Source organism: Falco punctatus, assembly GCF_963210335.1.
Source record: "Falco punctatus genome assembly, chromosome: 6".
In the NCBI taxonomy this organism is placed as follows: Eukaryota; Metazoa; Chordata; class Aves; order Falconiformes; family Falconidae; genus Falco; species Falco punctatus.
The window spans coordinates 33,696,057-33,723,402 of NC_137585.1; the positions used below are offsets into that span (position 1 = coordinate 33,696,057).

General features: G+C 45.5%; 1 protein-coding gene and 1 long non-coding RNA gene across 2 annotated transcripts in view; one reads left to right on the forward strand and one right to left on the reverse strand.

Annotated features, from left to right (window-relative positions):
• The window catches only part of ISX (intestine specific homeobox), a 37,355-nt gene extending 26,686 nt beyond the window's left edge, over nt 1-10,669 (forward strand). The window contains exon 5 of the mRNA XM_080393322.1: nt 1-10,669. Coding sequence (XP_080249448.1) covers nt 1-237 — 237 coding nt within the window. The 3' untranslated portion in view covers nt 238-10,669.
• The window catches only part of LOC308066268, a 62,888-nt gene continuing 36,120 nt past the window's right edge, over nt 579-27,346 (reverse strand). Inside the window, exons 1-3 of the long non-coding RNA XR_013929092.1 lie at nt 7,857-27,346; nt 7,474-7,591; nt 579-700 (exon numbers count right to left, since the gene is read on the reverse strand). The exon at nt 7,857-27,346 is cut by the window's right edge and continues 36,120 nt beyond it. This is a non-coding gene — a long non-coding RNA (uncharacterized lncRNA). The remainder of the gene's footprint in view (nt 701-7,473; nt 7,592-7,856) is intronic.

The following is a 27,346-nucleotide window of genomic DNA, read 5'->3' on the forward strand; positions in this document are numbered from 1 at the left end:
GCTCCTAGCTTGATGCCAAGAAAGCTCACCGCTATCATCCCTGCCGCAGGATACTACTCACCGCTGCAAGGGCAGCTGACACCTGCCTGGCTGCCCAGCACACTCTCCTTCATCCCCCACCACTTGGAGCTGCTACCCTTCCCAAAACCATGTTTGCTCTTCAATGTCCTTCCCTCTTACGGCACGCCGCTACCCCACAAGTTTGAAAGGAGCACTGTTTGTGCCAGCTCCACATAGAGGAGGATACGGGGGAGTGGGGGACTTTGGGGGCTTGCTTTTGTCACCCATAACTATTTGGGGGGGTGAGGGGTGGAGGTGGTGGTTCCTCGAACAAGCCTGCTGAGCCAATGGGTGGCCTGTGGTGCAAGGTCACCTTGCTGCAGGAGTGCCACCATGCGAGAGGCACCACGGACCAGGAAGGAGCTCCCCATCTGCCTGAGGAGCAGTATGCTCTGCAGAAACTCAACCACTCAGCTGAGATCCTCTCCCTGGGGGGGATGGTGCACTGAGCAGCCCTGCAGAAGGACTGGGTTTTTACTCAGCCCTGAGACAATGCTGGATGACCTTATTGCTCTGGTGGCTTGAGGCAGACAAGACGCCTGCGATGAGGTGTGTGTCACACCAAGGTCCAGTCAAAAGGGCTTTCCTCCACAGGTTTAGGTTGCTTTCCTCATACATTCTGATCCTCACACGCTGGGAGCTGCAAAGAACATGTTTAGGTCAGAAGTCAAACTTTAAAGATACTTCTTTTTTTTCAAACAGTCAATGAGGGAGGGGGGTGGGTTTGATTTGCTGTCTGTGTTTTTGACTTGAATAAAAGGGCACAAACACGATTTGAGCTGAAATATGACAGTCTGAGAGAGGTAACAATGCTGAGCTCTGGATTTGGTACTCTAGGGGCAAGAGAGTTCTTCAGCTAGTTAATTAAAATGCTTATAAGGAAGCCTCTAATTTTTTGACCTGAATTAAGAAAGCTCCAAAATTCCATCAGAAACAATAACGAAAAGAAACAGCCTGAATTTAATCTGCTAGACATAATAGGGTGGTATGACCCCATAGTTTGGTTTAATTGTAGATCAATAATGAGATCAGCCTGCCCACTTACAAAATGTCAGTATGCCTTATTACTTACATAATATTCATCTCCTTCCAACATATGATGCTTTTTTCCCTGTCCTTATTCAGGGCCCAGTCCTGCTTCCACTAATGTCTCCACTGGCTTTCACAGGGAGCGCTGTCGGAAAGCCCTGTTTAAAGGGTTGCACCACCTTTTGTCTGGCAGCCACAGCACATACTGCACACTGACAGGGGAAGCTACTGAACAGAGCCATTAAAATGTGATCTCCCTCCCAGACATATCACTTCTAAAGGTGGCCATTTATGACAGAGTCCAAAAGCAAAGCAAATCACGACCCAAAGGCTTGCTGCCCCGTCGCAATGGCAGTGCAGGTAGGTTAATGACCAAATTAGGTTGCTTGCTTAAGAAATCCCTCCAGCCAGACTGCAGCTGCCAGGTCTTCAGCCTTCTTCTAGCCACTAATTGTTAGTTACATAGTGGATCACAGTGAGTTGATATCTTTATTGTTGTCTGGCTGGTACCAGCTTTTCATTGGTTTGGGAGACCTGTAAGGGGGAGTAGCTGATCATTGCAGAGGAAAAGATAAATCCTACCCTACACGGGCTTCATTCCTCCGGGCCACAACTGTTCATCAGAAGTCAGATATACTGTGTCCTTCCTCCTATAGGTCTTACAAAAGACCTTTTTCCCACACCTGCTTGGATCTTTACATCCTCTTCATCCCTGTCATCTTATCTGTCATCTGAAGGACAATCCAGTCAGATACAGAACTAAACTTCAGCTTCAGCAAAGGGGTTTAAGCGCCTAACTGATAAAGATCAACAGGAATTAGCTATGGTGTTCACCTCATCCAGCTTTGGGTGACTGTATTACAGCCACTCACACCTGAATTAAGCACCCTGGGCTCACTTTAAAGAAGAAAAAGCGATCCCACTAAGATTTCTAGGTTAGATGAAGTCAACGCATTAGAGCAGTTTCCACAGTGTGAATTGTGCCTATGCAATTATTAGCTTGAATATAGACACTGGCATTGTAACTATGTAAAGCTAAAGGGGCATGACTGTGCACAAATAGACAAGAGCTGCGATCAAGTACCTGCATTGGGACAGCTTATCCTGCAGGAATATTTGTGCAGCGTAGAGAAAAGTTGTGCAGTGATCATAATGTGACAATTTTTCTTGGTCAGCATATGAGGTGTTTTAATTTCACCAGTCTTTTATCAGAAACCAAGCAACTTTCCAGGGTTATTGCTTACTTTCTGTCCACTCCACATGTCTGTCAGATAACACCACAGCCAGGGTTCCTACACACCATGACATCTGCCTAGAATCTGGAAGCTCTGCCTCATGCCTCTGAGGCCCTCTAGAAGCCCTGTTTTGGACCAGAGAGGTGAGAAGCCAAGCTGCTGAGCAAACTTCATCAACTTCATCTTGAAAAATCAACACCTAAAAGTTCCTTTTCTGCTAGCAGCTTCAGTACTTGGAGGGTTTGTTTTGATGTAGAACAGCTTTGCTTGAGCTTTCTTGTTTATTTATTTATTTCAGAATTTCCCACTGAACAGCAAACCTACATGTCAGGATATATGTAGCATCTCCATCCATATGCAGATGGTCAAATCCCTGACAAACTTAATACTATGACTTTGTTTCTCACCAATTCCATAATTTTATTCTAAGGTGCAGTCAGAACAAATCAGCACGGAGTGGGGCAGTTTCTGGCATGGTCATCTTGTTAAACTCCAGTACCTCCTAGTCTTCCAGTTTTCATCCCATCTCATCTAATAGTGGCATCCTTCCCTTCCTCTGCACCTCTTACCTGTCTTCAAAGCAAGAAGTAAGAAAGTCCACTTGTTTCACAGCTGTGCTGGTCCTCAGGATGCTGGTTTTGCATTGTTCTATACTCCGATGTTTCCAGAAAATTCTAGGTTGGGCACACCAGTTTTTGGGACGCCCTAAGTGCCACAGACCTTCAGACATATAGGATTGCTTTGGGCAGAAATGTATCTTAAACCTGAACCTAGAACAAGTCATCCAAGGAAGCTGACCACACACTAGCAAGACCTGCTTACAGAAATGCAGTCATAGTTCCATCCTAACTTCAGAGTAGTAGTCTGTGGTATTCCCTGAGCAGGTGGCTGGGGAAAAAAGGAATCAAATTTCTTACTGCCAGTGTATGGCTCCAGCTGTGCTGCCTCCGAGTGTACTGGTCCATCTGATCTCCCAGCACATGTGCTATGCTTGTCCCATCCAGAAGCACTTAGACCACCTCTCAGCAGACTCATCCCACTTCTCAAAAAAAAGTGTGGTTGTCATCTCTATGCAAAGGGCCTGGCGGAGCATTCAGGCTCAGATCTGGTCATGATAACATTTTTTTCCCCCAGCAGATCTTCCCAGAAGAATCATTTCTCCAGGGCAGTGGCAATGAGAGGTGACAGCGTGGAGCTACACGCTCCCCATTGATGGACATCCTGGAAGGCTGTTGCCACAGTCTGCTGCATCAGGTCACATTAGCCTAATAGCATCTTTGAAACGAGTGATGGGAGAACCCTGTCTTGTCCTAGTCCCTGACAAAAATGAAGGGCCATTATTTATGGTAGATGCTTAGAGGTTTTGCCTCTCTTGATTTCAAGTGACTCAAATGACAGGGCTTACAGTCCCCTCAAGGTAGACCCCTCTCACAGCAGTCTCACAGCTCTCCATGACACTCCACTCACATTTTCCATATGACAGTTTCATCCTTTAATCCCCCATAAAACTCCTTGTAACCTGAAAAATTTCTCCCTCTGGCTTATGGCACTGATTTCCTTTTTCACGCTGACTTTTCTCAGTGAGCCAGGCCACTGATTTCAGGGAAATTAGTCCTCCTTGGCACGAGGAAGACATGACCCTGCCCATGATGTCTGCACACTGCAGACATCTCTGAGCCCTCAGATCACCCGGACTTGTTCTTTAGTTCACCTAGCTGTCTTGTGTCCTTAATCTGTCCTTGTAAATCCCTCTGGGATATAGGTATTGAGGGCAAAATTCTCAAGTGGATTAAAAACAATTAGATGGATGACCAAAGTCCAAGAACTGACAGCAATTAGCACCAATCAAGAGGGTGGAGACTGGAATAAAGTCCAAAGAGGGTGGTAAATATGTGTGTGGGAGAAGGGGATGGAGGAGCACAGCAAGTTGGCAGGGCTGGGACCAACTTTGCCCATGTGTCAGCTGCCTGCGAGAAGGGACCCTGTGCTGCTGAAGGGGAGGAAGACACAGGAGGAAAGCTGAGCTTAAAAAGGACCCCACATAAGAAATGGATAATGAGGTTACCTGACTTTTATCTAGACAATTTCATATGAAAAACTTGCCATATATCAGATTGAAATGTACACCAGTGGGCAGAGCAAGAAGACACATGTGCAAAGATAGCTCTTCTGATCAAAAGTTCATTTTGGGCATATTTTTTACTCTTAACCAGAGTTTCCAGATTGGATGGCTTTTAACTGTATCACAGTAAGAGATCCCAGGGGCCTCTAGAAAGCTTTTCTGTTATTGTCGCTGCTGCTATTTTGTGGGGGTGGCTAGAAAACAGAGCTATGGTTTGGAGGGGGTTGTTTTCTTTTCAAGGTTTCTTTTTTATTTTCTTTTTTTTCCCTGTGATTACCACGTGCTCTGTTCAGTCAGAAAGAGAGCATGCAGAGAGAGCGCTGCCTGCTTTGCAATTCCAAACAGGTACACACTAGACCCTGGGTCAAAAAAGCTGTGATTTAAAGCAGCCAAACATCTGGTTCTTCATGCTTGTTGACCAAGCTCTCTGTCCTTTTCCCACTCTGTGCTCTGATCTGACTTTGGTAAATGACTGCAAAGTGTCCTTCCTCTGTTACCTCACGTCTCCCCTTTGCCTGGACTACAGGTCTTGCCTAAGTGCCTACTTCTGTTTTCTTGCTCTGCTCCCTTTTTGCCCCTTGGGAGTTTGGTGTGGGTTTGTGTTATGAGCAAATTCTATCACTTCTAGCTTAGGGAATCAAATAAGCCCACATCTGTGCACATCAGGGAGATAACCAAAAAGACTGGGTGTAAATAAAGGCTTAATTCAAAATGTAATGGTCAGTGAAATAATTCAGGTGGGCTTTTATCCCACCAGGAGAGCTTGGCTCTTCCAAGAAGCCTCTTGTGGCACTTCCTCCCTGCCCCTGTCTTCATGCAAACCTGCTCTGTTCCTTGGCCAGTTTTTGCCCCACTTCCATGGCATGTTCTTGATTTTGCTGATATTCATCATTTACAGTGTCTATCCAAAGATACGTGCACAGACTAATTTTCTTTTCAAGTGCCTGGCTATAAAAACTCACCCCCTGACCTCCTGAAGCCCAGCAGAATGGAGAGGGTGGGAAGGGAAAATACCTTTCATTCCAGCGCTTCAGAGCTGGAGCTTCTGAAAGGACTCCAGAGTTTGATCAAAAGTGAACCTAGTGTCAAAGCCACAAAGTGGGTTTGCATTAAACGTGTTAAATGGAAACCCAAAGAGTTTTTTTTTTTAACTGGCTCAAAGGAAAAAAAAATAAATCTGTGTCTCAAAGTAGCAAATGATTCATTACTCCAACAACTGTTTTCACAGGCATTTCAAGGAAAGGATGTCCCCTCATGAGGCAGTTTACGTTGGCACTGCAACGCCTTTCTGGGACCAACCTATCAAGCGGTACATGTGGTCTGATCTGCAGCCTGTTAAAGAATTAGAGTACCAGCCAGCAACTGCATGCCAGGAATTCATAGCAGCAGCCCCTTTTTCTGCATTTCAAAACTCTCCTGGTCACATTCTTTGCCATTGCATTCCTCATCTTTGTCACATGGCTGTTGTCGAGCTTACAGGACAGAAATTCACTGAATCCTTCATCGTCTTTGATTAAATATAGATGCTGCTATTTACAGCCTTACTGACCCCGGGCCTTGTCAGCTTTTAATGGGTTCAAATGCTTCCAATAGCAGAAAAGAGACATTTCATCTGCTCCTCAACAATAGGAAAAGCCAATTTAACACTTTTCTTTCTTTCTCTGCAGGAAGCACGTTCCTGACTCTGGGACAGTACCCTTTGCTTTGTTTGTGACAGCTGAAGCTAGGAAAACGTTTAGGGCTCTCAGCAATATCAGCCTTCCCTGTTACTAATTTTCCACTCTCTGAAGCCTTGTTATTCCCCCTTTCATTTCTTTTGTCTCCCCCACAGATTAAAAGAACAAATGCTACCGCTACTTTTGCTTTATTTCTTTGGCTAATCTCTTTTTGCTGCTTAAACTTAGGGCTGTCCCATAGAATGCTGCCAGGGTTTTTCCAGGCAGGAATAGGTGCGTACCCTTCCAGGGGTGCCAGGCAGTGCAAAGCACCTCCTCACTGCCACGAAATGGCTGTTTGTGTAGCAAGATGCTCAGGAGAGGCTTTTTCCTTCGTTTGCCTAGAGGAGGAGTAGATAGGCATCTGGTGTTCAGGGTCTACCATATGATTCCCAGGATTATCCTTCTTAGAGCTGAGGAAAAATAGGTCCCCACCAAGGGGTCTTAAAAATCTCCGCCTGCACCGCAGGTGTTTGGGCAATCTTTTATTGATGGTATTTTACAGCACTCCTCAGTGCAATTCTCCTGTTCTCAGACACTTTGAATTTTACCAAATTTTAGCTCTCAAAATTTAACGTTTTCCTCTGTTATGTGTCTGCCTCAGGCTGATGTCTTAAATCTAAGCAATTCAGTCCTGGACACTGGGGAAAATACGCTCTTTTGTGCATGGTGACAAAATCCTGGTGCCCTTTTGAGAACGGCACTTGGAGCAGGAGCTTGAAATCTGGCATGGAGGTGGCCTTTTCCGTTAATTGTGCACTTTACCATTGTCACAACTACTGACATCTGGCTGAAGTATCAGTCTTTGAAAAGTACCAGTTTGCACAGGTTTATTCTGTGTCCTTCAGATTATAGCAATTACATTCCTTGTGGAACTGATGCTCCCTAGATGCTTATTCTGATGGCTCAGCACGACTTCACCCACAAACTCAGTTCCTGGCTTGCTGGGAATAACACACAGCCCACAGCCTCACGATAGTCATCAGAGCCCTTTCCTCCTGGTTTCTGAATGCCCCACCACCTCAATCGCAGGATCAGGACAGTGGAGCAACCTCTCCAAGCCTAATAGCAGGAGCACATTCCCCAGGGAAGGTGGGATAGCAGGGAGGGGTTGTGGCTGAAGAGAGAAGACCAGACAAGGACTGGCATAGGCAGAAGAGGCTGGCTGGGTGAGGAGACGCTGCTGGGGAGCCAGGGAGGTATGACCAGAGGTGATGCCATGGTTCATGGAGCCAGGATGAGTGGGTAGCAGTGGACTGCACCAGGCCAAAGAGCTGATCCGAGGCAGAGTGAGGGGTGGGTTTAGCCTTACCTGTTCCTATGGGATGTTTAGCTAGTGGCCTGAACTGCAGGTTTCACTCATGCAAGGCTCCTTTTCCACATACCTGGCTTGGCTGGATCATGCTACAGCATTATTTGGCGCTGCCTGCCTGCAAAAATAAGATCCCCAAAATCTGACAGTGGCATGCCAAACTCAGGAGCGCTCCCAGCCTTTGCCAGCCTGTGCCCCAGTTCCCGTTCACACTATAGGTATTGCATACTCTTGCAAGACAGGAGTCTGTGGTGTTCAGACAACCCCAAAGGGGAGCACTGCAGGGAGCCCAAAGGGCTGGGAATACTTCTAACACCAGAGCAGGCAGCAGCTAAGGGCTGAAAGCTCACAATTAATAATAATGAGAATTAAACAAGTCCTACCTAAGGCCACTTCTTCAGTAAGTCCTTCCATCCCGTGCATTCAATGAAGTCTGATGCCACAGGGAAAAAAGCATCATGCCGTTGTTCAATTAAGGACTCTGTCATAATACAAGCACAAAACGGGGCAGAGCTGAGGATTCACTCCACCCTTTTGGGGTTTCCTGCCCGTTTCAGTGCCCAATCTAGCTCCCTTGATAGCTTTTTCTATACTCAGCTCTTGCCTGTGATGGTGTGTGGAGCATCACTGGAGAAGGGTGAATAGTGAGGAGGGGAAGAAACCTTTGGGCCATGCAGAGCAGAGAGCTATAAATTCTCATTGACAGAAAAAACTTGACCAGACCAGGAGGTGTTTTAGTATCTAATTACATCATGTGTTACTAAAAGGCATAATAAAAAAAAGAAATACTGTGTAGCTATATCTGATGAGTGCATGTGTGTTTTTAAATGTGGGTGTATATGTATGTGCACATTTCTTGAATTAAACTATTTAGAGTCTACTGGGCCAAAAAAATAAATTCCATTGATAAAACTCCTTATTTTATAGAAATTGGGAGTGAAAGAACACAAAAACAGCCACACTGGATCAAACCTCAAATGAACACCCAGCCCAGTACCAGCGAGTACTCAGATGATCAGCACTGGATGTTTCCAGCATGTTCTGTTCCACGTCATGTTGTGTGCATCAGGTTATTCCTGTGCATTCATCCAGCTCAGGAGAACAACCCCACATGCTGTCATTTCTCAATGGTGGTCTCCGTCTTTGGTATCATCTTCTGATGTCAAGTTGCGAGAGCTGTGTCAAATGAGACAGTTGTGGTGTCTCCCCAGCCACCAGAAACCCTCAACGACTGAGACTATTCTTTTCCTCCTCCATGCAAAACACTCAGTCACAACCTCTTCCCTATGCCTATTTCAGAACAAAAAATCAGAATATCTCCTTATCCTGCATGAGCACCTGCCTCCCTGGGTAGTCACAGTCCACCCACATTTCACCCAGACTCTTTGAGGACTGACTGACGTCAGAGGTGGATCCAAGATGTCTTACGTAAAAAGTAGATCCATTTTCAACCCACAAATATCCAAAAGGGTCCCCAGGTGTCATGAGCCTTTGCTGACTCTTGAAAGCCACAAACTACACACAAAACAAGTAATTTCCTATAACCAGTCATAAAATACGTAGGGTGCCATGTGGTAAATACTGCCTTCTGATCTATACCTTGTAAAAATCTGTTGTTCAGTTCTTTGTAACTGGGTGCTAGGGATGGCTCCAGGAAGGGTGGTGAGTTTGGCTGTGGGAGGCTGGTTCAGTCCCTGTTGCTATCAGCAGGAAAATAAGAAAACATTTATCGTCTTTGGCGGAACCAGAGATTGATGTATGCTGGAAAACAACCCTCTGACACCTACTCACTGAACAAAACTACAGCCAGAGGCTTGTTGATGTTGCACTGCGAGTTACTCAAGTGCAGACCAGCATTAGCACAGCATTTCAGGACTTAATATTATTCCAGGCAATTTATTGCTCTCCAATATTAAAGAGAGTCCTTTCATAAGTCCTGCTGTCCTTATGAAAACAACAGTGTGTGATGGCATCTCATATTTTCTGTGTTTAGCAGAGCTGCCTTAGAAATGCTGCTTCAATAAAGTTAAATTTGTACTTATGTTACAATGAACGATAGTGCTGAAGGAGCTATGAAAATTAGTATCTCCTCTTCTGGGAAGCCAAGTTTTCTCAGTTCTTGTAGGGTCTGTTGCAGCACACAGCACTAGCCCAGGAAATGTTTTATTGCACTGTTATACAACTCTTACACAGTTCTTACTCAGTGTAAGTATTTAGAAACAATATTAATCTTGTGTCTTCATTTTCCATGGGGAGGGTGCTGATCAGGGAGACAAATCTATGTCCTGCTTCTCCCAGCAGACTACCCTGATCACTAGGTCCTGATTGTTTGCTCTTGATGTTTGCTCCTTGATGTTTGCTCTCCTTCTGGCCCCACAGCCTTTGTATTCCTGCATGTACCATGACCAGCCTGAAAAGGGTCTTCTCTCTCTTCCCCCATACCAGAGCTGTGCATCCCATCTTCCTCAAGGCAGAGAAAACTTAGGGCACACATCTTGGTGAATGAAAGCTGTAATCAGTAGGTCTGAGGTCCAGCCACGGCTTTTTGCCTGGGAAGTGCAGCAGTGGCAAAGATTACACCCTCAGTGTTGGTGGTGGCAGATACCCTCAGTGATGCTGGCTGTTTCCACCTCTGGGATGGATTATGTACCATGTTGAAGTGGAAGTGGCTTTTGGACTTCAAGCATGCCTAAATCTCTCTATAGAGCCTATAGGGAGACTACCTAATTCAGTCAGCCCAGATGTGGCCACAAAACTATGGCCTCACAATGCCTATAGCAGTCATGGTCTGGATACTGTCCTTAATGTAACACATATCTTAACAGTACTTAACTTCTTAGAAGGCTGTCTTCACCATCCAGCATGGTAAACAAGGGATGCAGCAATGTGCCTTTTCATTCAGGCTCACAGAAGACCTGCTCCTGAATTACACATAAAGAAAGAGGGCAAAAAAAATCCTTTAAAAAAAAATAAAAATCAGATGAGGATACCTTAATTAAAAGATAAAAACAAATGAAATCAAAACAATCAATGGTAGTTCAACTCTAATTGAATTTTATCATCATCAGAGCTGCTGTTGTTTTTCCCTTCCTCCCAAAATGAGAAGCTCTGGAGAGGAAATTTCCCTCATCAAATTTCATATTCAGTAAATTAGTCTGGGAATCTTTTAAATAAAATAAAATAAAATAATAAAAAAACCCAAACAACTAACCAAACACACACACCAAAAAAAAACTTAAAGAAAAGCCTTTAATTCTAGCTAAGGCCCTTAAACCAGCCACCGTGTGCCAAACTGTTCAGTGAGGGAACTGGAGGGTGTCAGCGCTAATCATCTGCCTCTGTTTTCTGAGGGTAAGTTCAGCGTGTGTCTCAGAGCCAGGGAGAAGAGGTTCTGGAGTCCTCCAAGGAATCGGATTGTAATTCTGATGTGATGGCATCAGCTAATTAGCAGCTCTAACAAACCTCGCCTCCAGCCCCTCTCTGGATTTTTCTCCAATTATGGCTAAGAGTGAAGCCTGCAAGAAGGGAAGGTGAGGTGGGGGGAGTTGTCCGTAGCTATTGAAGGTTACACGGCTGCACAGAATAAAAATGATTGCAATATTTAATGACACTCCTGTTTAATTCTGACAAACAGGAGCCTTAACATCCTGCAAATAGGGACAAATTAATGTGAAGGATACTAAGCAGAGACAAGCCCCAAAGCCCCTTCCCCGGCCCTTTGCACAGAGCTGAATTTTACCATTATCGAAGTAAGGGACTCAGCAGCCTTTGAACATGATTACTCCTTTACATATGTGTGTGACTATAAATATATAATTTCCTTGAGGTTCTGCTTTATTAAAATTCTTAACTACAGAGGTTTTCTTGCTGCAGTCTTTTCTCATACATATCATGCAAAGCAGCAAATACTGTTTACCAGAAAAAGAATAATCACTTACGTGCCAAAGGCAGAAAACACTTTAATTGCTGCTGTCCTCAAAAGAGTTTTCTGCTATGCTCAGGAAGTTTGGGTGTGTTTTTTATCCCTTGGTGGCATTGGAAAACTCCCCCACTGAAACCAGTGTAGTCCATTTTTCATTGAAATCACAGCATTTCCCAACTGCCATAAAATGACGCTATTTTACAAACGCCATAAAATCGCACAGAATTTTACAAATGCCATAAATGTGGCCATGCAAAGAGTGAAAAATGTTCAAAGTGTGGTTCCATCTCTCCCAAATAACTATGACACCCCTGTCACAGTACAAAGCTTTGAAACAGTTGTATCGCCACACGCAGCAATGTAAAGTGCAGATGATGACACCAACAAATGCTCAGTACTGACACTTAAAAGAGAAGCAGTAAAAAATAGCAGTCCATGATAAAAAGCACAGCATCAGCCATTGACTTTATGCAAAATATTATTTACTGTACAAACATACTGGGCTGCAAAATACAGCTAATAAAATAAGTGATTTGCCTGCCTGCTTCTTCCAGAATCACTCACAGTCTCCAGTAGGCACAGTTCCCCAGGGGTGATGGAAAGTATTTTCTAGCAGTAGACAAGAAACTCTTGATGAATTTTTTTTCTCTTTTGCTGCCAGTGAAGAGTCACCCTTGAAAATCTGATTGTAACTCACTAAACTCATTACAAGCTCCCAGCGTAAAAAAATTAAAAGCAGGAGCGCAGGTGCTAAATAAATCAAAGAGATTACATCTCCCAGGGATAGGATTTGTTCCTCCAGCTCCAAAATAGCCAAATGGCATGCCAGCATTTTTACACAGCATGGAGCACAGGCACCAGTCACATTAAATGTCACCTCACGGTAAGCTGGCGTGACAGTCACGGTATGCTTAGTTTTGGCCAATGCAGAGCAATAACCTGGCAAGACACCAGCCGGGCTCAGCCTGCAAGCTACTTAGGCACACTGGCCAAGGAGCTGCACTTGAGCAAAGGCATCCTCCCCTTGGTCAAGTGGCCCACAGACGGCTCCCTGGACACTGCCTATGTGTGCCTGTGTCACACAGACATCCTTTATTACTCCACTTTTGCCTGTACTTGAACTGAATAAAATCCCTCCCTATACAGGCCATCAGTTCTGAGATCTATGTGCCAATAAAGATCGACTTGAAAAAACGCTGGGAAGGTCAGGCAGGCCTCAGTTTCCCTGTTGACAATGACGAGTGTCACTGCCTAAATACAATGGAAGCAGAAAACCTCCTGGTGCTGTCCAGACAGCAAAACTTCTAAACAGAAACCAAAGTCCTTTCCCTTGGCTGGTCCCCAAATGATCTTGTTTCTCATCCTCCAGGCTGGTCACCTGCATCCCTGTCACAGGCGAAGATTCAGAAAATACCATATAGATAAGCTTAGGAAAAGGGAAGTTTCTACAGAAATGCCAGCAACAACCATGCCCAAGATCTGAGTAGCTGGTATATAGATATTAACAGGGTTACAAGTTGTTGTGCAGGTACTCCAAGGAGAAGTAACTGGCTGTAATCTGGTCTACTAACTTCTTCTTCTTCATCGTCATCTTCTTCTTAACAGGTTTGTATTCACTTTCATGGGACATCATCCCCCTGGTTCAAGGAGGCCTTTCTCCAGAAAGCCATGTTCCAGACTGGGAGAGGGAGTGGTGGCCATGTTGGGAAGAGTTTCCCACCACCAGCTCTTTCCTACAGAAAGGCAGTCCACATTCACCAAGAAAGTCGACCACCTACACAAACTTGGAAGCATTTTACACAGTTCGGATGCTGGGTTCCTTTCCCGGAGATCTCACTCTGGCACCACTACAAGGGCAAGGATCCTTGAAAATGGGGCACAGCATTTGCCAAGTGCTCGGGCTCCCCAGAGATGCATGGCCTATCAGACATGGACTGCCACCCACCCCTCTGTGCCTTCTTACACAGCACTGCTTCAGCTCAGCTTTTCTCCAGAGAGGGCTGCCTCATCTAGGAAAATAATCCAAGTATCTGAAACCCAAAAAGTTTCCTACAAAGCCTCCTGGAGTTGCCCTCCTGTAAACTGGCCTCTGACATTTCAGGCAGTCTCCTGGGAGCATTCAGGAGTTAGCACAGAACAAGAGGACAACAAGGCAAGTTTATGGCTTGAGAAATATAAGCAAAAGCAAAGCAATGTCCTTTCTGGATGGTCTTTCTCAACCAGACTCCATTTTGTCCACTTGGGGGTTTCTTTGTTAGTTGTTTTTTATTTTTTTTCCTCTCCTTGTTTTAAAATGCTGACACATTGACAGATGTTTCCCATATATTTCCATCCTATGGTGTATTAAATCTTACTGTTGAAACAGCTACAAGTCCTTTCAAGGGATTATTTCTTTCATTGTTACACCTGGGTCATCTGGAAATCTGAGGGGAGAAAGAACATTCTCTGCTGGCTCTGTGATTAAGACGATTTATCTTGCCACATCTTGCAGCATCACAACGAGCAGAATACCACCATCCTGTGTACATGCTAGCTCCTGCACAAGACTCCACTAATGGCTTCTTTTCCCCCAAGCAGAAATGTCTTCAAAACCCCAGAGTTTTCTTCTGAGGCTAGAAAAATACCCGATGCTCAAAGCCAAACTCAGATGGAAGCAACACATTAGGTAGGAACTACATTAAAAACTCAAAGCAACCTTGTTCTCCCTTATTAGTTGGGTAATGTAAAGGCAGTGCCTGGGCTGATGACAGAAGAAATGTATTCATTAACCAAAGGCATCACAGCTGCCTTCCTATTGCTAAGCTCTGCAACTGCAAGCAGTTCTCCTACCCAGAATCAATGCTGCTTCGGCAATATAGTTTAATCTAAGCATTGCCCCATTGAACCTATTATAGACTAAAGTTTTATCTTAACTTTTTACATCACTTTTTTTTCCCTTTGTGACAAAATTCAACTAAAAAAACCCGAACAACTTTAACACTTACTTAAGCAACGTTTGTATTGCCCACAACAGTGGCAATGCTCACATACCAGTCAAAAATGCCACCACGAAGAAATAAAACAAAACCATGGTCTTCCAAGTGTTGGAATTTTCCTTTGCAAAATAAATATTTTACCATCTGTTGCCCTAAATCATGAGCTTCCTGCCATCTGAAAGGCTGTTCAGGCTGGTATTTGCCCCTCAGTGGATGCAGCAATTGTATGCAATACATCTGTGTCTCCTCACATACCAAGAAACACATGCCAAACACATCCTAGCCCAGAGTGATCCTACCTCTCAACAGATGCTGTTCCTAAATGTCTCAGCTGGTGCGGCAGAACACTTGCAGGGGACTGGCAGTCATTGGGAAGTTTGGTGCAAAGTCACACACCTTCAGCACTGCCAGGAACAGCGTTATGCGTGATATACACCCCACCAGTCCTTGCTTTTTTACATTTTCTGAGCAGCACCACTTACAAGCTGTGACCCTACCTTAGATCCTGGCTTAATTCCTGCTATTTTTTACCATTTACCTATAGTGCAAAGGGTAGATACACAGGTCAGTGCGTAGAGCTGGACAGCTAGTTGCCCCACTGCTTCCTCTCAGTCCAGCTGCCAGACCAGGTACTAATTAGAAAGTGCAATTTAGCAATAACCTGCACATGCCACACACCCTGTGTGGAGCTGCACTTAAAGCTCCTTGGCAGAGCCAGGGTATCAGGAAATAAAGATTGTAAAATACAAATAATGTGGATTTCCACAGAGGCTGGTGTGCACGGCTGAGCTGGAGGGAGTGCCTGGCATCCATGCCCTGCTCATGAAGGTAAGTGCCTCCCAAACCCTCTGAGCAGCACCAACTACTACAAAGCTCATTAAGGCCAGTTAGCTCCACAGACTGGAAACAGCTATCTTACTGACCAGGCAGGAGAGCAGCCTTTGCTTTTTTTTTTTTTAATCAGCAACCTGCTACATGACCTCAGTCCTACACTGTACAAGTGGGATGGGAGCAGGGAGAGCTTCCTGCTATCTGTATAAGACAGTCAAGTCATTTAGCAGCAATTAGGCTTCCAACCAGCTTAACTCATTTACAATTATACGATGGCTCCTAACAGCTCCGGAGTTCCAAGGCATTATTTGAGGGAGGTTGTAAACCAGTCGGGGTGTTGGTGGGGCTGAAATGGAGCATGAAGCTAAATAAGGAAAAATAAAGTGGCCCATAAAAAGGTTTAACCCTCAAGCACCTCAATGGGAACTGCTATACCATTTCAGGGGTGAGAATCATTACCACACCTATCATCCCCTTTCCACACCAAAGAATATAGCATGAGCAGCTGACCAACTTCTTCTGTATCTATACAATAAGAAAGGTTTTCTTGTCTTCCTTAATGAAGAAAGGGTAATTTTTTAAATCCCCTAAGAAGCAGCACTGTATATTCATAGCATCTGTTATAAGTGTGATGCTATTTGTATTCTTCTACCTGGTATTTTTAAAGTATCGGGACACAAGGACCCCTGGAGGTGCTGTGGCTGGCACTTAACCTCACATATTAGGCTCTGTCAACAGGTCTTGCGAAGACATGGGCTCCATTTAAGTTGCTCTAAATACTCCATACAGAGTATTTTCCAGTTGCAGGGGGAGTTAATTTTTATAGGCTGAACTGACCCATCGCAAATTGCTTCCCTAGGAATCCACCGCAAAGAGCCTTGCAGACGAGCGGATTAGGTACCTGCTCTCCCACCCATAACACTTTCTTGTTTTCTCTTGCCAGTGTGTTGTCCCCCATATCTGACATCTGCCAGGCCCCCACAAGCCCTTACAACAACGGCAGTAGCCCCGCTGTGCGCTGTCAGTCTCCACCTGCAGGTTCTGACGTCCACAGTGATAAGAGCTACTGCTGAGCTGGTAAGGTCTGATCTCTTGTGCTGTCAACAGCTCACTCACTGGCTCATGATGTCCTGGGGGACAACGAGGATGTGGATGAAATGCTGCAACCAATTGTTAATCTGCTTGAGTCAGTGCTAAATTTGTTCTATAAACATTTGCCCTGAGTGCATGAGCCATCGTGTGTGTGGTGCTTCTTGGCTGTTTATGAAGCTGCAGGAGCTGTTTTGTCCCAGTTGCCTCATGCAGTAGTGCTTAGAGAATGGAGCTTTTCCCCCAGGGAAATAAGGCTACCTAGAGATCCCCAGGGGGAGTGCAAATTGTGGATGGATTTACTTGTCTTCTTCTCCCAGGGTACAGTCTCAGGGCATCTGACTGCACTGAGAAATCTTACAGCCAGCTAGGAGATTTTACTGAAGGAGGGTAAAGGCATATATGAGAAAAAGAGGGCAAACCCACAGGTAGACAGTTAATGCCAGGAAGCAAATAGTTATGGATTTATTCATATCCCTGATGAATCCAGCGCCAGGCTCCCTGTTGCTCTGCAAGGGCACAGTTCTGTTGGCATCAGCATGGTTTGGTCTGTTTTCACCCCTGAAAACTGGGCTCAGGATCTCTTCCCAGGAAACTGTCCTTTGTAAATTTACCCTGCTGCACCAGAAGCCCAACCCATCAACCTCCCACGCCAGGCAGGCAGCAGTTCTTGGTCCCTGTGTTTCTCAGCCGATGATTCTTGCCCAACAAGGCTCAGAGGTGTTGCAGCCAGGAGCACTGGCATGTAACAGAGGACGGCACGCACCAAGGCCTTCTAGGCAGCCAAAATGCTGACTTTCCCTGCCTTCCAAAGAATTGGTCTTGCAAGCTTACTCTGTGTTTAGCAGCATTTTTCTTCAGACAAGACTGCATGAACTCTCAGAAGAGGTCTCTGTTGGGTACAGAGTGGGGGCAATCCACAGAGGTGCCTTTTTTCTCCAGCCAGTGATCCTGTGCTTACTTTCTGTGACCTGTCCTTAAGGAAAGGGCTGGGCAGACGAAAAACAACTCACACCGGGAGTTACGACTAAAGGAAGAAAGAAACAGCACAGAGCGTATAAAGAAAGAGGAAAGGCAGAGGGAGCGAAGCTGGCAAAAGAAAGTAGAATTGCTGATGTGTTAACTGCCTCCAGAACTAAAGCCTTCTCTGATGTTTTCCAAACAAACCCAAAAAGAACAGCCTGGCCACATGAGAAATCCCTTGCCTGCTCCCAGCATCCCCCAGTCAGAACATCCTCACTTTCACCAGTGAAAGGTTGCAATGCCCTGCCCTTCTGAGCCACTGCCTGGCCATGGCATCCTCTAACACCCCCACTGGCAGCCCATCAGAAAGCTGCTCTGGGCAGCTCGTTCCCCACCACCATGTTAGTGGAGAGGATGACATGGGAAGCAATAATGCATTTGTGTGTGCAGAAGGACTAATTGGGTATTTGCTGTTTGGCTGCCTGCTTCAGCACAGCAGGCATCCCAGGGTGTGGAAATACCACAACAAAATGGTAGCCTGTTTTCATAACAGCACAGGCCATTTAGGTAAGTTTTATGCACAGCATTATGACAAGGAACCTCTTAAATTCTCGGGAAAAGCATGAGTGAGCAATTGGTCTGGAGGAAGTGGCAATATTTCTTTAGATATGCCAGTAATTGAGGCTTGTTTAGGAGCACAGCCATGATTCTCTGTAAATAGTTTAGATTGCCAAGGTTAATTAAGTTAGAAAGTGTCAAGGACACAAGTGTAAAGTTCTTGTGCTGCACCTATTACAGCTATCTCCTTTCTGCTAGCTCGCTGAGAAACACTCACTGAAGAAATTGAGTCCTTTTTTACTGACAGAAAGTACACTCTTTATTAGTACCTCTCACACCTTCTAATAATTTCTTTTAAAAATAATAATTATAAAATGAAGCATAGGGCAAAGTTATCTTCTTATCCAGTGAGCAACCTTATAATTTATTATCTGTCTCCATCATTAGGGCAAAGTTCAGGTGGGATGTTAAGTAACGCAGCAGCAGGAGAGCTAACAACATCTGTGGGGTTGCTATGTGGTTCCTGTCCCAGTCCTTTGGGCTGGCACCACATGGTAAGAGGGACCTGGAGTTTGGAGTCAGCCCTCTGATACGCTTCATGTGATTTCTGAGACCTAGAATTTAGTTGCTTTCATTCTTAAACCCATAAACACCTGAGACACAGGAAGACAGGCTCAGTCTCTTAAGGACAGAACAGGTATTTTATGCTTTGGTATGGTGAAGACATTTAGTGAAGTTATTGCGCAACTTAAAACAACAACATGTAGTAAGCAGTAGTTGCTAGAAAGTGCCACTTGCTAGAAACAGCAGAAACTGCAATATAAGCACTTTAATGATAACATTACCTAAGTCTACTTGGAGGGCCATGAGGTGCCAATAAAAATAGTGCCTAGGTCTGCTTGCATCACCCATTTTCCTCCAGGTAATGCCAGTGCTCTTCATCTGTGTGTTGTGTTTCAAGAAGAAAATTGATTTCCTCTTCATCGGGCTGGAGGGGCACCATACAGAAAGTTGGATTCTTGTTGCCTGTGCAGTGCACTTTCAGTCAGTCCTTACTACTACCCCCCTGAATAACCTGACCTGCAGAAAGTGCTTAAAAAGTAATAAAACTGAACAGGTCATGAACTTAAAAATACAAGTGAAGCAGCTGAGAACAGTTCTGAGCTTTCATTACTGGTACCATGTCAGCAGGGGATTTGCTGTTCACCATAGGAAACCGCCAGGAAATGTATTTAGATGCTGAACTTCTGAACTTCTCCTTTCACCTGTATTTGAACCTGCTAAATGATTTTACAACTATTATTGCTTTATAACCCATGACTGTAAATTCTTCCATTAGACTTTATTACTTAAGGATAAAAATGTGTGCCTGGGGTTTGTATTTGTATTTAATAATATGTGTATGTGCTCACATACAAAGTGACAGATAGATAAGATAGAAGGGACAAATGGCGGTTTGCATCTGAGAACTGCGGCATCCCTCACTGGGAGCCCATGTTGGAGCTGCAGTGGGGGGATCTGAGACACCCAACCCCTGGTCACCTACCCAAAAGGCCCTCAGAGACCAGGAACACTTTGTGCTGGTAAAGGAAGGAAATACCAGTTTTACCGGCCTCAAGCAATAGGAAAATTATGAATCTGGCCCTATAAAATCTCTGGAATGTTTAAAAGTATCATTTAAAACATGAGCCTCTCTTCTTCTGAGGCTGTAAGGCTAACATTTTCAAGCTACCTCCATCATCTGAAGGGCTAGGGTTTCTTTTCATTTTTAAGAAACGCTGAGATTATGCTATAATAGCAGGACTCAAAGGGCTAGGGCTTTATAAGGAGAAAAAAAGCACATTGTAAACCAACTGTGATAAAAACGATGGGAATTGATACCATCGAGTGCCTGTGTCTTCTATAGGCACTCACTGGCTCTCATATGATGAACTTTGAAGGGATGAAGCTGTTTCCTTCCTTTGGTTTCTTTATTCCAGCTCATTTTTTTGTGTGGGTTGTTTGCAATTAGAAATATCGAGAAAAGGTGGAGTTTTCTAGCAGGCTCTGGCTAGGGAGTCCTCAGAGTGCTGATGTCCGAGTGGGAATTTTCTACCCCCCCCCCCCCTGTCACTTGACAGGGAGTCAAAACCTTGTAGGGTACAGATGGGAGCCCCAGGCAGGAGAAGCAAAGGCAGCTGCCTGGGAGCAAACTGTGGTCTTGCAGCTGCAGACAGACAAGCATGTTGTGCAGGGAAAGCACAGGAGACGGACAGCCTCAGAGGCAGCCAGCCAGATGCACAACAGGCTTAGCCTTCATGCACCTGACAGCGATTTCACCACTGCTGGGACAGGGTTAGCTTTGCCTCAGGACAGCTTGACATCTTTCAAAGGCCTCCACTTTGCCTCCTTAAAAGGATGCCTGCAGGGGCTCTAGCCAAAAATACCCACTTCCACTGACTGAGGACCAACGGTCCTACAAAGGTCTCAAAGAGCTCACTCGGGAGGGAGGTCTAAAGCACAGAGAAACTCAACTTCAGCCTGAGAAATAGGTAGCTGTGAAAGGGGAGGGAGGAGGCTCTTCCCAGAATAGTTCTTTCATTTCTACCAACACTTCTTCAAGATAAAAATCAAGTTGAATAAAAGAAAAGTGTTTCCATACGAGGCTTAAAAGAAAAGAGCGACTCCAAGAGAGTAGGGAAACTCCACTTACGCCCCACTGGAAAAAAATGCACTTAAGAAAGGAGTCTGGATAGACACTGAAAGTTTGGAGAGTGTTTCAGGGTATTTCAGATTCACCAGTATAGCTCCTGTTTCAGATGATACACAACTTGTATTTCACAGTTTGCTCCCTGTTTCTCCACCTCATCTGTCTCCATTACTCAGTTGTTCCAAGTAAAACTCTAAAGGTTTTGCTCTGCAAAATGAAGAATTGTTCTGCAAGATCCCAAAAGACAAGAAATGTGCATTGATGGCATTTTTTAAATGGTATTATCACTCTGCTTTAACAAAGTTTAAGGCAATTAACTCCCTAAGAGCCTCAGGTGGCTGATTTCCTGATTACTCAGCCAGAGGGAATGTCATTGCAACAGCAGCAATTAATTAATTAACTCACACCAATTGATTGGAAGAGTCACTCCATTATAAAGCCCTCGCTTCGTTCTCTTGTTGCTTTTTTGACACTGCTGGGAGTTTTTGTAAGGATTCCCGGAGGTTTTGTTTCAGCCCAAAGGCAGGCTGCTTTAAACAGTTATGGTCAAAGCAATATGTCAACTTTTTCCTTGCCCAAGGTTGAAAAAGGCCTGGGTGCATATATCAGGCGACCACCAAGTATGCTCAGGTAATGTAACTAAGTGCCTAGAAACTGGAAAAAGCCAACTCCAGGGCTGTGTGTCCAGGTGGGACTGATTGTACCAGCCCATGATTTCTCACCATTGCATAGCAGCGCAGGGAGCAAAGCACTGGCACTGCTGTTAGATTCAGTTCTGCTCCTGGAGGCATTGCCTCCTGCAGCCCCTGATTTTGCCTGAGACTGCAGGGTGGGGAGATGGAGCTCCCTATCCACTGCGGGGGAGGTCTGGAACATCAGTTTTTCCCTGAAGGTTCAGAAGAAGGATGGGATCTTTGAGGCTCCTCGCTCCTCTCTGCTGAGCTCTGATAGCTCTTACTTTCTCTGGGAAGTTATCTGAGATGCACAGGCACTCGTCTCCTGCCGAGAAATAGCTGTGCCAGGACTGCATGCCATAATTTCTCTCTTTCTCCCTTTCCCATGCTGATGGCAGATTTCAACTTTTGGGGCTCTTCTCCAGGTGCTGTCAGATTTCTTCAGTTTATAAAGAGATTTCTTTGGTTTTTGCCCTGCAGAAAAGGAAAGCACAGGGAGCGTAGGCAGCAGGGGTTTCCGGTTCTGATGCAAGAACTGTCCCAAGTGCATCGTCACATCGCCACACTGAGATGTCTCTAGGCTGAACAAGGACTGTTGGTGACAAAAATACAGTGCATTTCCACTGTCTGTGAGTTTGGATGTTTGGGGTTTTTTTGCACATATACAATGTTTCCCTCTAAATTTTTTGCAGATGGGCATACTTTGTACATGGGTGGTGTGACTGGAGAACCTGTGCCATCCTGGCAGCACCTGCTTCTCCTCACCTGGCAGCCTGAGCCTGCCTCAGGGTCAGGCAGGACGGCAGGCAGCCTGTGCAATCACTGCTCTTCATCTCTGTTTCTCCCCCTCACAACCTCAGGCTTTGCTTCCACCCCTACACCCTCCTGCTGATGGTGAAATACACAAACAGGGTTCATCACGCTCTCACTGAGGTTGTATCCCCCTGAGATCACCCAGTCCTCTGCAGCAACCTTGACAATGAGAAGATCCCGTGGGCTTCTCCAGCGTTGCACCGGGGGCCGAGGCAGAACGGGATGCAGATGTAATGCCGACAGTGGCTGTGGTGCTAAGGACTGCCCGTTCCTCTTCACAGACTGTGTGTCACACGTGAGGCAACCCTAACGGTGCTGGGTATTGCCCTCTGAGCCTGCTCTCTGCTTTTGTTTCTCCAGCCATGAAACATTGATGGTATGTACTGTATTACCGCAAGGCTGACTGATGGAGTTTTGGCTGTCAATCAAATACCAAGGTTTTTCCTACAGGTCTCACTGTGGCTTGCAGTAGACTGGAAAAGGCTTGCCCAGTGCTCCATGAGGTCCTCTCTGGTTAGTGTTTCTCCCCACAACCCCAGTTGTCCATCTCCATTCCTTCCCTGCCATACTTGGTAACTTTAACAGGGAAGGCAGATGGCCCATCCTCCAGGGTGTGAATCTTCCCTAAACGCTCTGGAAAGCCAAACTGAGAAGGTTGCTCCTGGAACTCATGGCAAATGACAAAACCTATCCTCCCTAAAACAAGGGAGGGTGACAATGTGGCCTAGACATGAGAGCAGCAATTCTGCATGAATTCTCCTCTTGGCACAGCTGGGTGTTCCTGGTATGTCTCTGGGGAAGCCACCAAGGTCACATTCAGATTTGGGGGTGGGTGCCCTTCCTTAGAGCTATGGCCCTGCAGATGTCCGGTCAGGAGCCATATCAGACGCACCAGGGCTCCTTTCCCATCCAGAGCTCCCCACCACTGGGAACAAACTGCATTGGTGAGGCTATGTATACGTTTAGGGTCTTGCCCCAAACTAAAGCCAGGAGGTGGGAACAACATCTGAGTCCCAAAGCACAGGCATAGCCTTAACCTACCCGTGCTGCAGTTCTCTGTCTGCAAGCTAGGGACCTTGTTCCTTCCCTCTGTGCTGGACCGAGAAGACACGCATGACTATGAAGGACTGAGCCAGTCATAAGGAGGGTGTCTCAAGTGGATGCCTAATGATGTCAGCCCCAGAGTTCACACAGAGCATTTGTGAACAGTCCTATATGATGCTACAGCTGTGGCAGTAACGATTCACAGCAGGGTTCAATCCAGCATGCTTCACTGAAACTGTGTTAAGCTACTTGCAACTTAAGTCTTTCCTTGTAGGCAGCACCAGGGACTAATCACTCTTTTTAAATGTAATACATCACTGAGTGCTGAGCTCCTTATTTGTGACTGAATTGGTCCTGAGAGATACATGGACATCTGTCCCTTGAGAGCAGCATTGGGCACTACTGAGGTTGCACTGACTATTGCCAGAGACGGTCACCTCTCCACATGCCAGTTCAAACTTCCCCCTTCCTCAGTTGCCTGCATGGTCACTGAGTCTCCAGATTAGCCAGTCTGCATTTTCACATCTGTTCCTAGTAAAAACACCAAGCCTGTGTGAGTGAAGGTGACCTGCAGTACCAGAACAGCACATGAGCGATAGTCATGTGGAGGCAGTGACATGAATGACTTGAAATAATGTCAGCCTGGGAATCCCCATCTCTGGCAACGATCTGTTGTGTGTTCTTGGACATATGTGTCTCTAGTTCCCTTGACATGGTTTGTCGCTTTTAACCTCAGGTTCATGCTTTGTGCCTTTTAATCTCAAGCTCTTTAGAGAGAGGACTATCTCCAGCTGCAGGCTTGCAAAGCTCTTAATGCAACTTGATCTTGTCCAAAGCCTCCAAGCGCTCTAATCTAAGTAATAATAATAATCTATTCATGGAGCTGTATAAATGTTAATCGTTTTTCTCTATCCTTTATAGAAGAGTGGTTGCCAGAGGAGGGTTACACCACCTACTTTGAGGTAGGGTTATATTTCAGGATGCTATCACTATATTGAATTGATCATTTCTTCAGAACTAAAGGAAAAAGAGTCCCTTCTCTTTTAATCTAACCCACTGTATTTGCTATACTGGCAAACCCTGTTTGCTGCTTGTCAAAAGCTATGTTTAATTTTTATCTTTCTATATCATAATAGCACTTAAGAACATCCATTACAGAGCAGGACTCCTGTGCTGTTGCACGAGCACAGAAAAAAAAAAAGCAGCCTTTGCCCCACAGAGAGATATAAATGGTTATAGAAACAGTGATAATTCATTCTTCTAACACTTTTGTGAAGTAAGCAAATATGATTATCAACCTCATTTTACAGATGGGGAAGTATGTCACAGAAAGGTTAAGTGATTTATCTAATACCATGCAGCATGTCAGTGACAAGAAAAGACTAGAACTCTTGACCCCAGTACCAGACAGTTCTCTAGTCTGTAAGGCAGGACTTTAGCAGCAAAAACCAGAAATGGCAACCAGAGTTTCTGAAACGACTGTTTTTAAAATGCCCGTCTGTTTTTGAGAAAGGAAACTACAAAAGAATTTCCCAAGGTATTTTTAATCTTTTGTCAATAATTCAAGTCCCTGAGCTGAGAAATCTTGGATTTCCAAAAACTGTTCTCGATCAAATGAAACCACATCCCTCTAGTGTGCTGCTTCTCTTTCATTCCTCAGTTTCCCTCATTTCAAAACATCACATCTAAAAACATTTACCTCAAGTCACAAGTGTTAAACACACACACACAGATATTTGTTTGCCGTTTTTCCTAGTAATAGCCAAGCAGCTACATGCGCTCTAAGCAGCGTTTCTGAGATGTGTCTGCAGATGGGACAGGTCCCCAGGGCAAACCAGCCCCATGCATATGCCTGGCTCCTTCCCTGTGCCTGGTGGGGTGTCCTGCATGGAGGGAGGACACCCTTCCCCACCGCTGCCACAGGTAGCCTGGTAGAGGGACAAGCTGGTGTTTAGCTCTGCACCACCACCCCTTTGGTGGCACATCCTGAGTGTCCTGTTTGAGGTTTAGGGCCATGGTTGGCTCCAGACCAGCACGCTCACACCTGTTCAGGCAGCCGTGTCCTCTGCAGCATGGTGCCGAAATGTGTTGCAGCCCCTGTCCCTGCAGACAGGCTGTGCATCCTCAGCCCTAGGTGTGCGACCACCACTTGGGAGTATCATTTGTGCCTCCTTTTTCTTTGCAGCTGGCTCTCATCCTATATTCAACTGGCAGCATGACTTCAGACACTCTCCTCCAGCTTCAGGCTGCAAAGAAATGTTTGTTTTCTGAAACATGATTAATATTTAACTTGCCCAAAGTAATATTCCACTCTAGCTGGCAGATGTGAAACCTCAGGTGTGGCCGTGGCAAGGCACCCCATCCAGCCTCCCAGCAGAATGAGGGTACGCACTAGCCCTGAGGTGCCAGCGTGCCTTTTCTGCACTCCCAGCTCCCATTCCAGCTGGAAAAGTTTCTCTGGGAAACAGAGCCCAGAAAAGTCTCCTTTGGCACATCCCCCAAAGGGCATCATCGTTTATTCCCTCTTTACCTTTTCACCTCTGCTTGCCCTGTTTGTAATGTGGAGTTTATGATGTAATTATATCTCACACAGCTGAAATTGTCCCCTTATCACCAGACTGATTACACTTAACAAGGCATAAACTCCCTCTCTCGTTCTCTGCCAGGAGTCCAATTTTAAGCTCTAATTGTTTTATAGGCCTTTTGCACTCAGGAGGAAGAAAAAAAAAAGAAAAATTGGTTGCCATTTACATATGTTGTGTAAGGCACATTTCTCACCCTCCCATCCACACAAATGCCTTTTGGGGACTGCCCAAATGACCAACAACACAACAGCTTATATGCCTCAGTGCTTTCCTAATGACTGCTAGAAGCCTCAGCTTTTCTCCATCTCAAGTACAAACTATTACTTAGAGGTGAGCAGCAAAGCCCCCTTTCCACAGCAAGAGTTTCTGCTCAGGGTCATCGCAGCTGCCCGATGGCCCCAGGGGCTGGTGGCAAGCTGGAGAGCACCAAGCTCTGCTCAGACCTCCATGTGCAAGAGCTCAGCAAGGGCCCTTTCTCTTGAGCTAAGGGAAGGCATGCAGTGAGTTACTGTGGCCCGGCTAGGACAACCTGACTGACTTCTGGACCTCTAGGAGAGTGGCCGTGGGATTTCACAGACAGTACTGGGTTATGCACTGGGCAGCTCTGACATCTTCTCGGAGCAGTTTCCCTTTGGTGTGATTTCCTCCTTCCCATTTTCCTCCCCCAAAAAGTAGGACGCACAGTGATAGCCACAGACACAAGTCATGCTTATTACCATCTTCCTCTGTGGTAATTAAACTTAAAAGAATAAATAAAGTTTGGCCAGCCCTTGGGAAACACCTTGATTAAAGGTGATGACAAATCATGGAAGAGTGCCAGTGCCATGCAGCCTTGCCTTCCAGAGGTGCTAAAACATGCTGATTCTTTTCCACTTGCTTATTCAGTCTGGGGCTTGTTTAATTATGGCTTATATGTATTTGAGTAACACCTACAAGCCAGTTGAGAAGTGAGTTGTTCTCTTGGTAGGTGCTGTACAAATCCAAACTAGCAGATAACTTCTGCTGCACGTGGTTCCCCCAGACTCTCGGTAGGTACCACTCCTGCCTGCAGAGCCCAGCAGAGCTACAGAGGACAGGGCTGCTCAGGAGGAACACACACAGGCAGGGAGAAAGCTGGCTGCAGCAAATGTCAAATCGGCATCACAGTATTATTTTTACTGTATCATTCTGAGCAGTAAATCCCAGAAGATTTGTTGTTTTCAGGAGGAGATTCACTTAAAGAGAAGGGGCAACATGAAAAATTGGGAGCTGAGGGGGGGAGGGAAGCAAACAGAGAAAAGAGGAGCCCACAGAGGCAAGTTTCAGAGCATTTAGGGGCCACATTTAGGTTCACAGCCTGCCAAGCTGCCCATGCCCTTTTTTGATAGTAGTATTCTGCTCCTAGCCTGCATCCACCTGTGGCAGGTGGTGTGTAGAATTCTAGGATCAGGTTTTGGTCTTTTTGTGCATGTACGGCACCTTGCACAGTGAGAATCTCACTACCTGAACTACTGCTGTGATACAAGTGTGTGGGAGGTGACCCAATACTAAGAAAAAGAGCTTGTATAAGGACTAGGTGGACCGTCAGAGTAAGGAACAGAGAGACCTCTGCAGGGAGGACACTAGTGGCATTTTCAGAGTACAGAAGTCCATGGTGATGTTTTTTTCTGTCTTGTCTGGCCCTCCTCCAGGTCCTTTGGCTGCTAGAGCTGGCTTATTCTGCAATATATTTTATTTTTTCTCTTCGTTCC